Source organism: Cydia fagiglandana, chromosome 25, assembly GCF_963556715.1.
Source record: "Cydia fagiglandana chromosome 25, ilCydFagi1.1, whole genome shotgun sequence".
Taxonomy (NCBI): Eukaryota; Metazoa; Arthropoda; class Insecta; order Lepidoptera; family Tortricidae; genus Cydia; species Cydia fagiglandana.
In genome coordinates, this window is record NC_085956.1 from 5768472 (window position 1) to 5782407 (window position 13936).

Here is a 13936-nt window from a genome sequence, read left to right on the forward strand (position 1 = left end):
TTTGCTGGGTTAACTTTAAGGCCAAAACTACGACTCCAATTCGAGATGCTCTCTAAGGCGCCATTCACCTTACCGATCATAGACGGTAGATCTCCAATAACACCCTGCGAGTAAATCTGAAGGTCGTCGGCATAAAGGTGATAGTGAGAAGAAAGTTTAGAAGTGATAGAGTTAATGAAAATGGAAAATAACAAGGGGGACAACACGCCGCCTTGCGGAACGCCGGCCAACGTGTTGCACCAGGAAGAAAGGACATCATCTACTTTAATACGCTGCCGACGACCAAATAAGTAGCTATGGAACCATCCGATTACTGCAGGAGATATATTAAGGGAACGTAGTATTCCAAGGAGAACGTCAAAATCGACGGTATTAAACGCATTGCTAAAGTCTAGCAGCGTTAATACCGTCAACTTTTGATCATTCATCCCCGCCCGAATGTCGTCAGTGATCTTCACGAGAGCAGTAGCCGTACTATGACCAGGACGGAAGCCAGACTGGAGGGGGTTAAGGAGACTATATGTGTTCAGGTACGATGTCAGCTGTTTGTGTACATACATAACTTGTAGCATAGTCATATTAAAACTCTAAATAAGGTACATACCGTGCAACACTCGATCTAGATGTCCAGTCTCCATCTGCCACACATAGACGGTGCCATCGCTACATCCGACCACCATAGAACAAGGCTCATAATCTATAAAGTACGTAACTTGTAGCATAGTCATATTACTCTAAATAAGGTACATACCGTGCAACACTCGATCTAGATGTCCAGTCTCCATCTGCCATACATAGACGGTGCCATCGCTACATCCTACGACCATGAAATCGTCGCCCGGCCGCCATTTTATGCTGACAACCGGAAATAGGTGGCGTGAAGCTAGCGTCACGCATTTCCGTTCGGCCAAGCCTAGAAAATAAACAAGTATTTCAGGACATATTATTCTGAAAATTGTATAAAATCAGTGGTAGATTTTTTAAGGCAAAACTTACTTAACAATGTCACACTGTGATCGGATGCAACGGAGCATATACACTTCTGGATACGGGGCTAAAACAAAAATTACAAAACGTGATTTCAATCATGATTATTTTACTACCAAAATATTAACAAACAAATTCGTGCATCGAATTGTAGATGGCGCTGTACGGCCCAGTACATTATGCGGTGACTCTGGGTGTCAACAGTAAAATTGACGTTTTAAGATTCAGTTACCAGAAAATAGCTAAACTTACAGAGCAGTTATGCGGCGGGACGATAAGCTGCGTGATCTCTCCCGCGTGGACGCAGAAGCGGTGCAACAGTTGACCACTGAATAGGTCCCACAGGCAAACTGCGAAGTCTATACCACCGGACACAAGATGGGATCTGTCGTATCTGTAAAATAATAAGTTTTTGGCAAAAATTTCATTTTTGGTACAAGCTATTATCGCTGACTGTACTTTTCTTTCCACAGGCAATGAATACTCATCGAGACAATTCTAAAAACCCCTAACACAATTAGGTTTCGTTGTTTTATCACAGAGTTCCTATGGCCACCTCTGGTCTCCATCATCATGACATCATAATATTGCATTGTCACCCGACTTACGTATGTATGCAAAATTTCAGCTCAATCGGAAACCGGGAAGTGGATCAAATTTAATTTGCAAGATTTGATTACAGACAGACAGACAGACAGACATACAGACAACGGTCAGGTGAAACTAAATAAAAGCTTGTAAAAAAGCTTGTAATGACGTGTCATGAAATGAGACAACAAGATAGAAAGAGGCTGGAGGCTTTCGAAATGTGGTGTTGGCGGAGGATGGAGAGGATTAGCTGGACGGAAAGGAAGACGAATGAAGAGGTCCTGAGAATGATAGGAGAAAAGCGATGCTTGTTAAATGCAATAAGAAATAGGAGAGGCATGATGTTAGGACACCTTATACGGCATGATAACTTTTTCCTAAACATCCTGGAAGGCAGGATTGAAAAGACAAGGGAAGAAGGGATACCTAGAATCACTTATCTCAGCCAAATAAAAAATAATGCGTCGTCTGTGGAAATTAAAAGACTGGCACAAGAAAGAAATGGTTGGCGATTACTCCACCGACAAGAGCAAAGCTCTTAAGTTATGATGATGATGATGACGTGTCATATTTACCGGTAGTAAAACCAGTTTAATTTTCTACGCTCTTTTTTCTCCCAAACTTTAAATGACAGTTTTCTAAAGGAAATTTTATGGCACATTTTCCTCATCTGACACGACATCTAAGTATAATCAAAGATACATTATAGGCCTATAATATGTATTTAAAAATGTCCTATAATATGTACATTGATTGAGAAAAGATGCGTAAAATCTAAAGCAATTTCGTGCTTCCAAGTTGACAAGTAAATTTGAATATTTTAGACTCTAAAATTTAGAGGAACTGGGTTGAGTGAGTAAAAGACTCCGTTGATTGGTAATCTTAGACTAATTTACTCAATGATACCTAGGCGTTTTATACATCCTGTTATCTTTACATCACAAGCCTAACCGGCGGCGACACATACAATATCTCAACTGAATCAGCTCGTGCTCTAATCTATACTAAGCTATCGACACGCGCTGATTATATTTTTCACCTCAGCAGCTCGAACAAGGGTACTTTGCTTCTTAAAAACAGTGAGCAAAATGCGATTTTGCTCACTGAGTCATTTTGTCTCACTCAGTGAGCAAAATAGTCATTTTGTCTCACTCAGTGAGCAAAATCGCATTTTGCTCACTGAGTGAGACAAAAGGACATTCAAGTGACCTTTATAGTCAAATGTCATTTCAACATGCGGGGTCTAATACAAGTTCGATATACTTGGGTTCTATTATCTCTGTCCCTCTCTCTAGGTATGTTCTCACTGCTTAGGGTGAAAAATTTTGTGTACTACACGAGATCAAAGTTATTTACATCTCGTGCGCTTTTGAATTCCTTACTACGCTCAAGATTCTAAATTAGATTCACGAGCGTAGCGAGTTCGAATGCAGAATCTTTCGCTTGCACGGGACTCAAAATAAGCACTCGAAGAAATATCAAACTTTGATCTCTTGTTGTACAAATAACTATTGCTGACCGCCATATATATCAAGCTGTTTTGGATGTCAAACTAAGGGGCACGTTGTTTTCTTACCCCCTTATTCACAAACGCGCTACAAACCTCAATTAGCTAATAATCGTTTGTCCTTATCTGTCATTTTGACTTATGTATTTGTAAGATAAGGCTAAACATAATTTAACTAAATCAGGCCCGTAAAGTTTTATGAATAGGGGGGTATAGTTCGTAGCTTTGTAATAGAGCCCGGCGGCTAATCCTATTGTCTATTGTTAAGTAAAACCGCATGTGCTACTTACCTGCAAACTAGGGTCATAATTATTCTATTTGGCACCTGAGCGCGGGCTAGTCCAACGCTCAAAAAACCAGTGTAGGTGCGCTCTCCGATAACGCGCCTTTGTTACGCATCTCGATGACACATTTTAGACTGGTGTTCGACCCGCCGGCACTCAGTAACCAAAGTACTGTACTTTTTATGCAGGTGGTTGTGGCACGTGACACGAGCGGTTTTACTTAACAATAGACAATAGGATTAGCTCGGGCTCTATTAGAAACCTACGAACTATAAGTGTGTACCTTGGATGAACATGGTGGGGGTACAGAAGACAGTTGACTCGTCCATTATGACCGTGCAGTAACTGATGTGGTGGCCAATCTGAAACAAGACCACAATCTAAAGCAGTGGTGGGCAAAGTACGGCCCGCGGGCCGGCTTTATCAGGCCCGCCGCCGGTCCTATGAAATAATTAGTACATATATGGCATTGGCCCACGATTATAGCTTATCGCAATTATCAAAATAAATTTTGACTACAATTCTGGCCCTCCACTTAAATTTCGTAAGCTTTCTGGCCCCCCATGAAGAAAGTTTGCCCACGACTGAGTAAGAAACTACGTACTTAGACGTGTGGTTGTATTGTACGGTAGAGTCCGTCCGAGAGATAAAGTTACGAAACTTGGTGTATTTTATGGGTTATTCGCGGACAGTCCAGAACGCAAAATGACTAGTGTATCATTTTGCCTATATCGCTCTTAGTCTACATCGCGAACGGTCCAGAACGCAAAATGCCTACATCATTTTCCGTCGTTTTATCTTTACGTTAGCGATGTCGACGGACTAACGAACCTAACCTACCTGTGTGATACAAAAAAGTGGTCATTTTGCGTTCTAGACCGTTCGCGATGTAGTCTAAAAGCGATATAGGCAAAATATTACACTAGTCATTTTGCGTTCTAGGCCGTCCGCTACTATACCTATTTTATCAGACGGTACACAGCTCAGAGGTTGATGGAAGACCTCAAATTGCAGTATATTTAATAGAATTTAGACTAAAGTACCAAAACCTAAAAAACGACTACCATGACAACTTATTTTTAAATATAGAGCCAAACGCTTACCATCCAACTGTTGATGGTTTCCATGCAACAACTGTAGTTGTACACTGTGTGTGGCGTTGACTATGACTATGGACCCATCTTCACGGCCTACCACGAGACGGTTCACAGCTAGGAGGTAGATGGAAGACCTCAAATTGCAGTATATTTCATTATTGCACCCCCGAAACTCCCGCGACGAAAGCAGATTCCCGTGACTTTTTTTCAGAATTTATACTAAAGTACTAAAACCTAAAAAACGACTACCATGACAACTTATTTTTAAATATATGGAGCCATCTTCTCGGCCTACCACGAGACGGTTAGCGGCTAAGAGGTAGATGGAAGACCTCAAATTGCAGTATATTTCTTTTTTGCACTCCCGAAACTGCCGCGACGAAGTCCCGTGACATTGTTTTTCAGAATTCAGACTAAAGTACTAAAACCTAAAAAACGACTACCATGAAAACTTATTTTTTAAATATAGAACCAAACGCTTACCATCCAACTGTTGATGGTTTCCATGCAATAACTGAAGTTGTACAGTGTGTGTGGCGTTGACTATGACAATGGACCCATCTTCTCGGCCTACCACGAGATGGTTAGCAGCTAGGAGGTAGATGGAAGACCTCAAATTGCAGTATATTTCATTTTTGCACCCCCAAAACTCCCGCGACGAAGTCCCGTGAATTTTTTTTCAGAATTCAGACTAAAGTACTAAAACCTAAAAAACGACTACCATGACAACTCATTTTTAAATATAGAACCAAACGCAGCCAGCGTTCCATCCAACTGTTGATGGTTTCCATGCAACAACTGAAGTTGTACAGTGTGTGTGGCGTTGACTATGACTATGGAGCCATCTTCTCTGCCTACCACGAGACGGTTAGCGGCTAGGAGGTAGATGCAAGACCTCAAATTGCAGTATATTTCATTTTTGCACCCCCGAAACTCCCGCAACGAAGTCCCGTGACATGTTTTTTTTTTAGAATTCAGACTAAAGTAGCAAAACCTAAAAAACGACTACCATGACAACATATTTTTAAATATAGAACCAAACGCTTACCATCCAACTATTGATGGTTTCCATGCAACAACTGTAGTTGTACAGTGTGTGTGGCGTTGACTATGACTATGGACCCATCTTCTCGGCCTACCACGAGACGGTTAGCGGGTAGGAGGTAGATGGAAGACCTCAAATTGCAGTATATTTCTTTTTTGCACTCCCGAAACTCCCGCGACGAAGTCCCGTGACATTTTTTTTCAGAATTCAGACTAAAGTACTATAACCTAAAAAACGACTACCATGAAAACTCATTTTTAAATATAGAACCAAACGCTTACCATCCAACTGTTGATGGTTTCCATGCAACAACTGAAGTTGTACAGTGTGTGTGGCGTTGACTATGACTATGGAGCCATCTTCACGGCCTACCACGAGACGGTTCACAGCTAGGAGGTAGATGGAAGACCTCAAATTGCAGTATATTTCATTTTTGCACCCCCGAAACTCCCGCAACGAAGTCCCATGACATGTTTTTTTTTAGAATTCAGACTAAAGTAGCAAAACCTAAAAAACTACTACCATGACAACTCATTTTTAATTATAGAACCAAACGCTTACCATCTAACTGTTGATGGTTTCCATGCAACAACTGAAGTTGTACGGTGTGTGTGGCGTTGACTATGACTATGGAGCCATCTTCTCTGCCTACCACGAGACGGTTCACAGCTAGGAGGTAGATGGAAGACCTCAAGTTGCAGTATACTTCATTTTTGCACCCCCGAAACTCCCGCGACGAAAGCAGATTCCCGTGACTTTTTTTTCAGTATTTATACTAAAGTACTAAAACCTAAAAAACGACTACCATGACAACTTATTTTTAAATGTAGAGCCAAACGCGGACTAACCATCCAACTGTTGATGGTTTCCATGCAACAACTGTAGTTGTACAGTGTGTGTGGCGTTGACTATGACTATGGAGCCATCTTCTCTGCCTACCACGAGACGGTTAGCAGCTAGGAGGTAGATGGAAGCCGTGAGTTTTACTTCTGAAACAAAACGCATGTTATTGATGTACATTTTTTTTAATGCTTGGCTTTAAAAATAATATGCTGACGTACAGTACATGGGTTTTTAGTACAATGTAGTGTACTTAACATACTTAAGAAACAGACCTGGAGGTTCATTAATGAGTAGGTACATAATGTACCCCTGTAGGTATGTAATGTAATGAATGTAATTTTACTCTTTCATTATATTATTTTGCTGTAAATAAGGTTAAAGAACATATTTTATTTTAAATGTAACAACAATCTTACCGGGCTCCTCAGGGTGGTGCAATTGGTCCAAAATACCAACAGGACTGGGGTTCATCTCCGCCCAGGCCATATCCAAGCTGGTCAGCACAATAGGCGCGTGGGCTGAAACAAAATGTACACTTTATCTCTTTCACTCTGCGCACAGAATAAATAATAGTACTAGGTACCGAAGACTCACTCTCTAACAAAACGCGTCTGTTACGATCAGCACAGGCCGCTAGGTAGCGACAGCGCCACGCGCGGCTTATGGCAAACCCCAAAACGCGGCTAATTGGGGTGGAACGGATGTACTTTTAGGCACTTGTCCCACCGCCGACGATGAGCGATAAGCGAGTAGAACAATAAACTAGAAACGAGTGGGCGAGCGGCGAGAAGAGAGTGTTAGCTCCAATAGTTTTATGGCTTGGCTATAGGCGAGTGTTCGAGTGCGACGGGCTATTACTCGCGTCAATCGCTCGGGCGGTGCAGTGTAGCCGAACACGCAGACGTCGCAGACTTGTTCAAACTACGAAGCGAGCATCGCCGAGCGAGTACCGCTGAGCTAGTTTTATCTTATCGCGGCGACAAACTAGTAAAGCGAGTGTTCTCGCCGGCAGTGTGAACAGCCAGCGATGATCTATTAATATATGTGTCTCTTTTACTAACACAGGATCCTAATCTTTTGTTCGTTTCTTCGGCGAGAAAATCGCCGATAGTTAATCGCTTACTCGCTCTTGGTGGGACAAGTGCCTTAGCTACCTGTAGCAAAGCGACGAAATCGCGGAGTGAGCTACCCCTCCGGCCTAGCCAAGGTTACAATCGCTATCGCTTCGACAACGAAAAGCATTATGTCTCTCTATCACTCTTCTATATTAGTGTGACAGTGACAGTTGCGTTTCGATCGCTACGAAGCGTAAGCGATTGGCGTCTTGGCTACGCGGCCTGTTCTGCGTAGGAAGATCGAGAAAAGAGAGCTATGCCTATTTTGTTTGTTTTGCCCGACTTGGCAGGGGAGTACCCTCTGATGAAGCAAGTAAGATGATAATCATCTAAGAACCACAGAAATCTCCTAACCGCCAGATGTCTTATGTACATTGCTTGGCAACACAAATAATAACGGATTTTTTAGCACAGTGTCAATTATAGAGGTCTTTAGTTGCGATGTGGTCAATTACAGAGGCAAAATTAAGAAAAATATTAATAATCTAAATTGCAATTATAGAGGTTACAAAATTTCAATTTCTTTTTTTGGTCTCATAGAACCGGACCGGACCCTTTGGTTGCAATTATTGAGGTTTCCCATATGCAGGTGCCAATTAACCAGGTTTCACTGTATATTGCTTGGCAACACAAATACACCCGCAGTGGCTTAATTTATATAAGTACATTACCCAATTAAGACGATTTCCCGCATAGTCGCCGCTAAGCAATAGGCGCTGTTTGCCTCCCACTGTCGTTATACACACAAGATTTACTAACCTCGTGCCGCCCAATGTACGTTAGAATGTACACTCAGTTTCGATGGAATGTCAACCTTAATTAAAAATATAGTAGGTAGCATTTCCTTTGTCTTGTAATATTTCCGAACAAATGAAATTCAACCTAATTGAAAATACAACAAGATTCTAACTTCCTTGGCTATAATTTTGTACGGTGGGCGGCACGAGGCTAATGTATGTACTTACATGGGATAGTCCCCACCGCCGGCGTAGCGGCGTCGTCGACGTTCCAAACGGATACGGTCCCTAGAGAGTCGCCGCGGAGCAACAGACGTCGCTGTTTGCCTCCCACTGACGTTATACAAACAAGATTAACTATTGTATGTACTTACATGGAATAGTCCCCACCGCCGGCGTAGCGGCGTCGTCCACATTCCAAACGGAGACGGTCTATAGAGAGTCGCCGCGGAGCAACAGGCGTCGCTGTTTGCCTCCCACTGGCGTTATTCAAACAAGATTTACTATTGTATGTACTTACATGGAATAGTCCCCACCGCTGGCGTAGCGGCGTCGTCCACGTTCCAAACGGATACCGTCCCTAGTGAGTCGCCGCGGAGCAACAGGCGGCGCTGTTTGCCTCCCACTGAAGTAATCACGAAACGCATTGCGGGCGGGCATGACAGTAACTGTTAAAAGGCAAAATGTATACATATTAGAAATAGCTTTGGAATATGATATCTACAGAAAAAAACCGGGCAAGTGCGAGTCGGACTCGCGCACGAAGGGTTCCGTACCATAATGCAAACAAGGCAAAAAAAAAAACGGTCACCCATCCAAGTACTGACCCCGCCCGACGTTGCTTAACTTCGGTCAAAAGCCACGTTTGTTGTATGGGAGCCCCACTTAAATCTTTATTTTATTCTGTTTTTAGTATTTGTTGTTATAGCGGCAACAGAAATACATCATTTGTGAAAATTTCAACTGTCTAGCTATCACGGTTCGTGAGATACAGCCTGGTGACGGACGGACGGACGGTCGGACAGCAGTCTTAGTAATAGGGTCCCGTTTTACTCTTTGGGTACGGAACCCTAAAAATGTTGCTAGGACTGTAAGCATGTTTCCAATTGAACGCAAGTAAGGTGGTGGCCTTATAACAGGGGTGCGAAACTCCTCCCTTCGGCCAAACTCGGCTCCGTTCGGCTCAGCATTACTCCGAACAATTATTAGGGTTGACACAACTTGACGTCCCTTTGCGTGCACGACCACTGATAATGGCCTGGATTTTGACAACCCTAAATAGCCGAAATGGATAGTGCCATATATTAGAAAGGGCATGATTCGACCCTGAACCGCTGTCAAACTTCGGTTTTGTAGGAAGTATCCTTTCTGTACGGTAGTACTATTACTTATTCTGTGGTTTGGCTCTATATTTAAAAATAAGTTGTCGTAGTAGTCGTTTTTTAGGTTTTGGTACTTAAGTCTAAATTAAAAAAACTGCTTGCGTGCTTATAACTTACTTTGTTATCAGGATGGGCCAGGATACCAAACAAGACGGGGCTATCGTGAGCCACAGTAGGACCGTGGAATCCTTTGTGATCTGGTACGGAGCTGAAACATATGAATAAGGTAAACAAATACTCGAATTTACGCTGCGTCTTACGTAAGCGAACGACTCGCGAACGCGACGCGGCGCGGCGCGGCGGGCCCAAGGCGTTCGCGTTCGCAACGAGATCGTCCACGTAGGACACTTCTATAGGTATCAAAGGATTGATTCACCCCGCGCCGCATCGCTTCGCTTCGCGTTCGCGTGTTGTTTTCCTACGCAGTACGCTGCGTTAAACTGTATTGAGTCATACTAAAGGGGCCCATAGATTATCAGTTCGCCGGACGATATCAGCCTGTCAGTTGTTCGGAGCTGTCAAATTTTGCGATCAACTGACAGGCTGATATCGCCCGGCGAACTGGTAATTAGTCCCCTTAACAAAAAACAAAAAATACGGTTCAACTCACGCAAGTCACTCGCGCGACATGTTTCGGAAAGCATATGACTCCATTTTCTAGCACTGATGACAGTGCGTGTAGCCGCGCGTCGCGTACTGCTATTCGCCGCGTGGCGCGATGTTAGTGCTTGAGGTGAGTAATCGTATTTCTGGCTTAGATACAAATACATACACTTGTATCCAGAATTAAGTATATAATAAAATATGTATATACATAAATATAATGGGACAATCTTACACAAAACGGCCTAGTCCCATAATAAGCACAATAAGGGTTGTGTTGTGGGTACTAGACGACAATAAATATAATAGATAGATAGAGATAAATACTTAAATACAAAAACATAACTCAAGAATAAATATATGATAAATACACAAATAAATGCATAAATATACCAGGATTCGAACCTGAGACCTCCTTCTGCGCAGGCAGGGTCACTACCGACTTGGCTAGGAGGCCATTAAAGCCGTAATTTGGCTTGGCCGTCGTTTTTTCACATTTCACAACTAAATACGTAAATATCTTTGTCCCTGTAATTCTGGATACGAGTAGACAGAGATAGAGAACATAGGTTCCAAAATACAATTAAACTATATTTTATAATTCGCTTCAGGCTATATGTTAGTATCTGGTTATTATGTATATGATAAAATATGTATAATAATACAATTAATAGCAGTTAAGGCGAAAATCGAATATGATCTTTAATTAATAGCAAAGGTCCTTAAGAGGTTATATATAAAATACATATATTGTATTGAAAAATATAAACGTAATGTAACAGAAACAAATTTTTCTTTAAATTAGCTCTCAACACTGATTATAATTCTGCCACTTAAATAAAAAATAAACTATTAAACCTATAGGGTAATTCGCCAGTAACTGGCCACTGTTAGTAATTGGCCACCCTAAAATAAAAATTAATTCTATTCACCTATAAATAGAATTCATTTTAGTATAAGGCGGCTAGTTATTGAAGGCTGGCCAGTTATTGAAACCTTATACTAAAATGAATTCTGTTTATAGGTGAATAGAAGTCATTTTTATTTTAGGGTGGCCAATTACTAACACTGGCCAGTTACTGGCGAATTACCCTATCACTAGTTTAAATACCCGATCATATAAAATTTCCACACTGTACTTATACAATACAAGCTAAGCGAATCATTTAAGCAATAATATTATTTTAGGAAAGCGACTAAGTATAGTAAATTTTAATTAAACACCAATATAGATGATTCACAATGGAAGTGCAGGTGGCAAAATAATATTAAATACATAACCTACTTATCACTAAATACTCAAAATAAAATAACAATTAATAACCTCTAAAAATTAAACCATAAAAACACCGTCTCGTATCAAAATACGTTGTACAATCAGTACAATAACATCAAACCAAATAAAATAATACTTTATTAACTAAACTATTTTGAACTAAGAAGCTTCTAAACCAATCAATAAAGGAGTTGTACCTGACAATAATTCTCCATGACATTTTATACAAAGTTTAGAACCTACGTTTTATATTTTATTTTATTCGGGGGTTCAGAGGGCATTTTAACATTTTGTCTTACTCTGGGAGGTTAATATGTTGATATATTAAGCATTTTTTGTTATGGGACTAACCCCGAAAACGAGAAAGTATAATTTCCTGTTCCATAAAAACATACCTAGCCACTATTGCTTCTCTGCCGAAATGTATCTAACAGACTGTTCGGGTCAAAATCAGTCCCAAGCGCCTGCAAAAAGATTATAGTAAAAGCGTCATATAGATCAATCGCCCTTGGTTTTGAAATATCATGTCTCAAATCTATCATGTCAAATATGCACCTTTCGTTAACGTAAAATTATGTGGTTTGAGGAGAATTATTGTCAGTGTCACAAAGAGATAGTCCTTGCTGATCGGATCTAAATACAGGTGCTAGCAAAGTAACATACAGACAGACAAACTGAATGGTGCTAACCTACTGATAACCCGTCCGCGCAGTTTGCTATAACAGAGATTGTATTATTTAGCTTGAATGACGAGAAATGCTTGTTTGAACAACTTGTTTGGGCAAACAGCCCACGTCAAAGATATGTTTACAGTTTTGCACCGTACTCCTTTGTAATAAGGCGATAAATGTAAACATATCTTTGAAGTCACGTCGACTGTAAATGCATGGCGCTATCGACTGCCGGCGGCGACAATCGCCTCAGGGTATATGCTCACCCCCCCCCCCTCCCCCAAGGGGCTGATTTTGACGGAGTGCGAACTCGCATGCGAGTTTCATTACATTGCGGGTTTTGATCGGTCGGTTGAATTGGACGTAACCCATTGTCCGCAATGTAACTAAAATCGCATGCGAGTTCGCGCGCCGTCTAAAGCAGCCTTTATTCATAAAACTTTGCGCACCCGAGCTGCATACAATGCTGTCATCGCATTTTTAGTAGCTCGGTACACGTCAAAGACCGTCGGACCACTGTTGCTTTTTACACTGTGGTATAAGCATCCTAATACATATATTATGCAGATTAGAGTTTATAAAAAAAGTATTTCAAGTCAATTTAGGTACAAACCAAGCATTTTTCGTCAAAAATGTTATTAATGGAACATGTAAGGAGCTTGTTATTGTCGAAAACGTGCATGTTAGCGATATAATGATCAGACTTTTATTAAATTAGTTTATTATTATAAAAATTAAGCTCCTTTGAAGGCGACCGAAATAACACAAATTATTATTTGTAATATATTAACAATATAAAATAAAATGTATTATAATTACATAACATGGATTAAAACCGTTTTCAATAGAGAATATTACGCTATAAAACTCTGCGCAGGGGGCGCCACTATCCATCACAATCTGCCGCGAAACAAGAAAATTGATAAAGCGGCAGATAACTAAATTTTCCAGTTTCCCGGTAGGCCCTTGTTATCAAACTGCCTTGATGCATCAATGTCATATTTTACTGTCTGTAAAAACTTGTCAAAATACAGTTAAAGTTACTCTATGGTTTACTAGTTAGCTTAGTGCTGCACTCTGGCCGCAGAACATTAATTGCAGTAATATCCCCTATTAGAACGCCAGAATGAAGCAAAGTGAAAATCCGTAAAAAATATTAATATTACTTATTTATACATATAATTTGTGTTATTTGCCGTTCATATTATAAATTATAAACACAGAGGCCATTTTGTGCTCTGATGAGATCTAGAATGGAAGTTTATTTTAGCAATAATGAATTAAATTCATGCCAATTCAATGAGAAAATCTAGACATTAAGGGCCGCCCCACACTAGCGTCTTCCGAGCGTCGTCTAGCCAACTCTATCTGCCGTATTCGAACTTCAAGATATTCACAAGAGACGACACGTACTAGATCCATTCTAAATACGTTATAGTTTAGATATCAACTAATTCTCCTTTGCAGCGCAATTCGGGCAACCAATGTCACTTTTACGATAGATAGAGTAAGATATCTATTAGATGTGAATTGGATCTCTAAGTCATATCCTGTGGAAATCGTTCAAGAGTATCTCCAGAATCGCGCAAATGTCAAATTTAACAGGTTAGATCTTAAACATATCGTTATCGTATCTTGGTGATGTCTAAAAGATATCTAATAGATGTCTATTTCAAAATCCGAATCGCGCCCTATGGCTGCTGCCACATCGTCGGCGCAACTGCGCAGCGACGCCATTTTCCACAGCGACTAGACGCCAACGCTCAAAATACGCTAGTGTGCGGTGCCTAAAAATCTTTTT

The 13936-nt window shown here is 40.9% G+C and overlaps 1 protein-coding gene across 1 annotated transcript in view; it reads right to left on the reverse strand.

The window, feature by feature from the left end:
• LOC134676832 (WD repeat-containing protein 7-like) overlaps positions 1-13936 on the reverse strand; it is a 169161-nt gene that overhangs the window by 146409 nt on the left and 8816 nt on the right. The window contains exons 13-20 of the mRNA XM_063535212.1: positions 9703-9793; positions 8724-8871; positions 6768-6869; positions 6357-6497; positions 3650-3728; positions 1240-1381; positions 997-1054; positions 752-913 (exon numbers count right to left, since the gene is read on the reverse strand). Of these exons, the coding sequence (XP_063391282.1) occupies positions 752-913; positions 997-1054; positions 1240-1381; positions 3650-3728; positions 6357-6497; positions 6768-6869; positions 8724-8871; positions 9703-9793 (923 nt within the window). The remainder of the gene's footprint in view (positions 1-751; positions 914-996; positions 1055-1239; positions 1382-3649; positions 3729-6356; positions 6498-6767; positions 6870-8723; positions 8872-9702; positions 9794-13936) is intronic.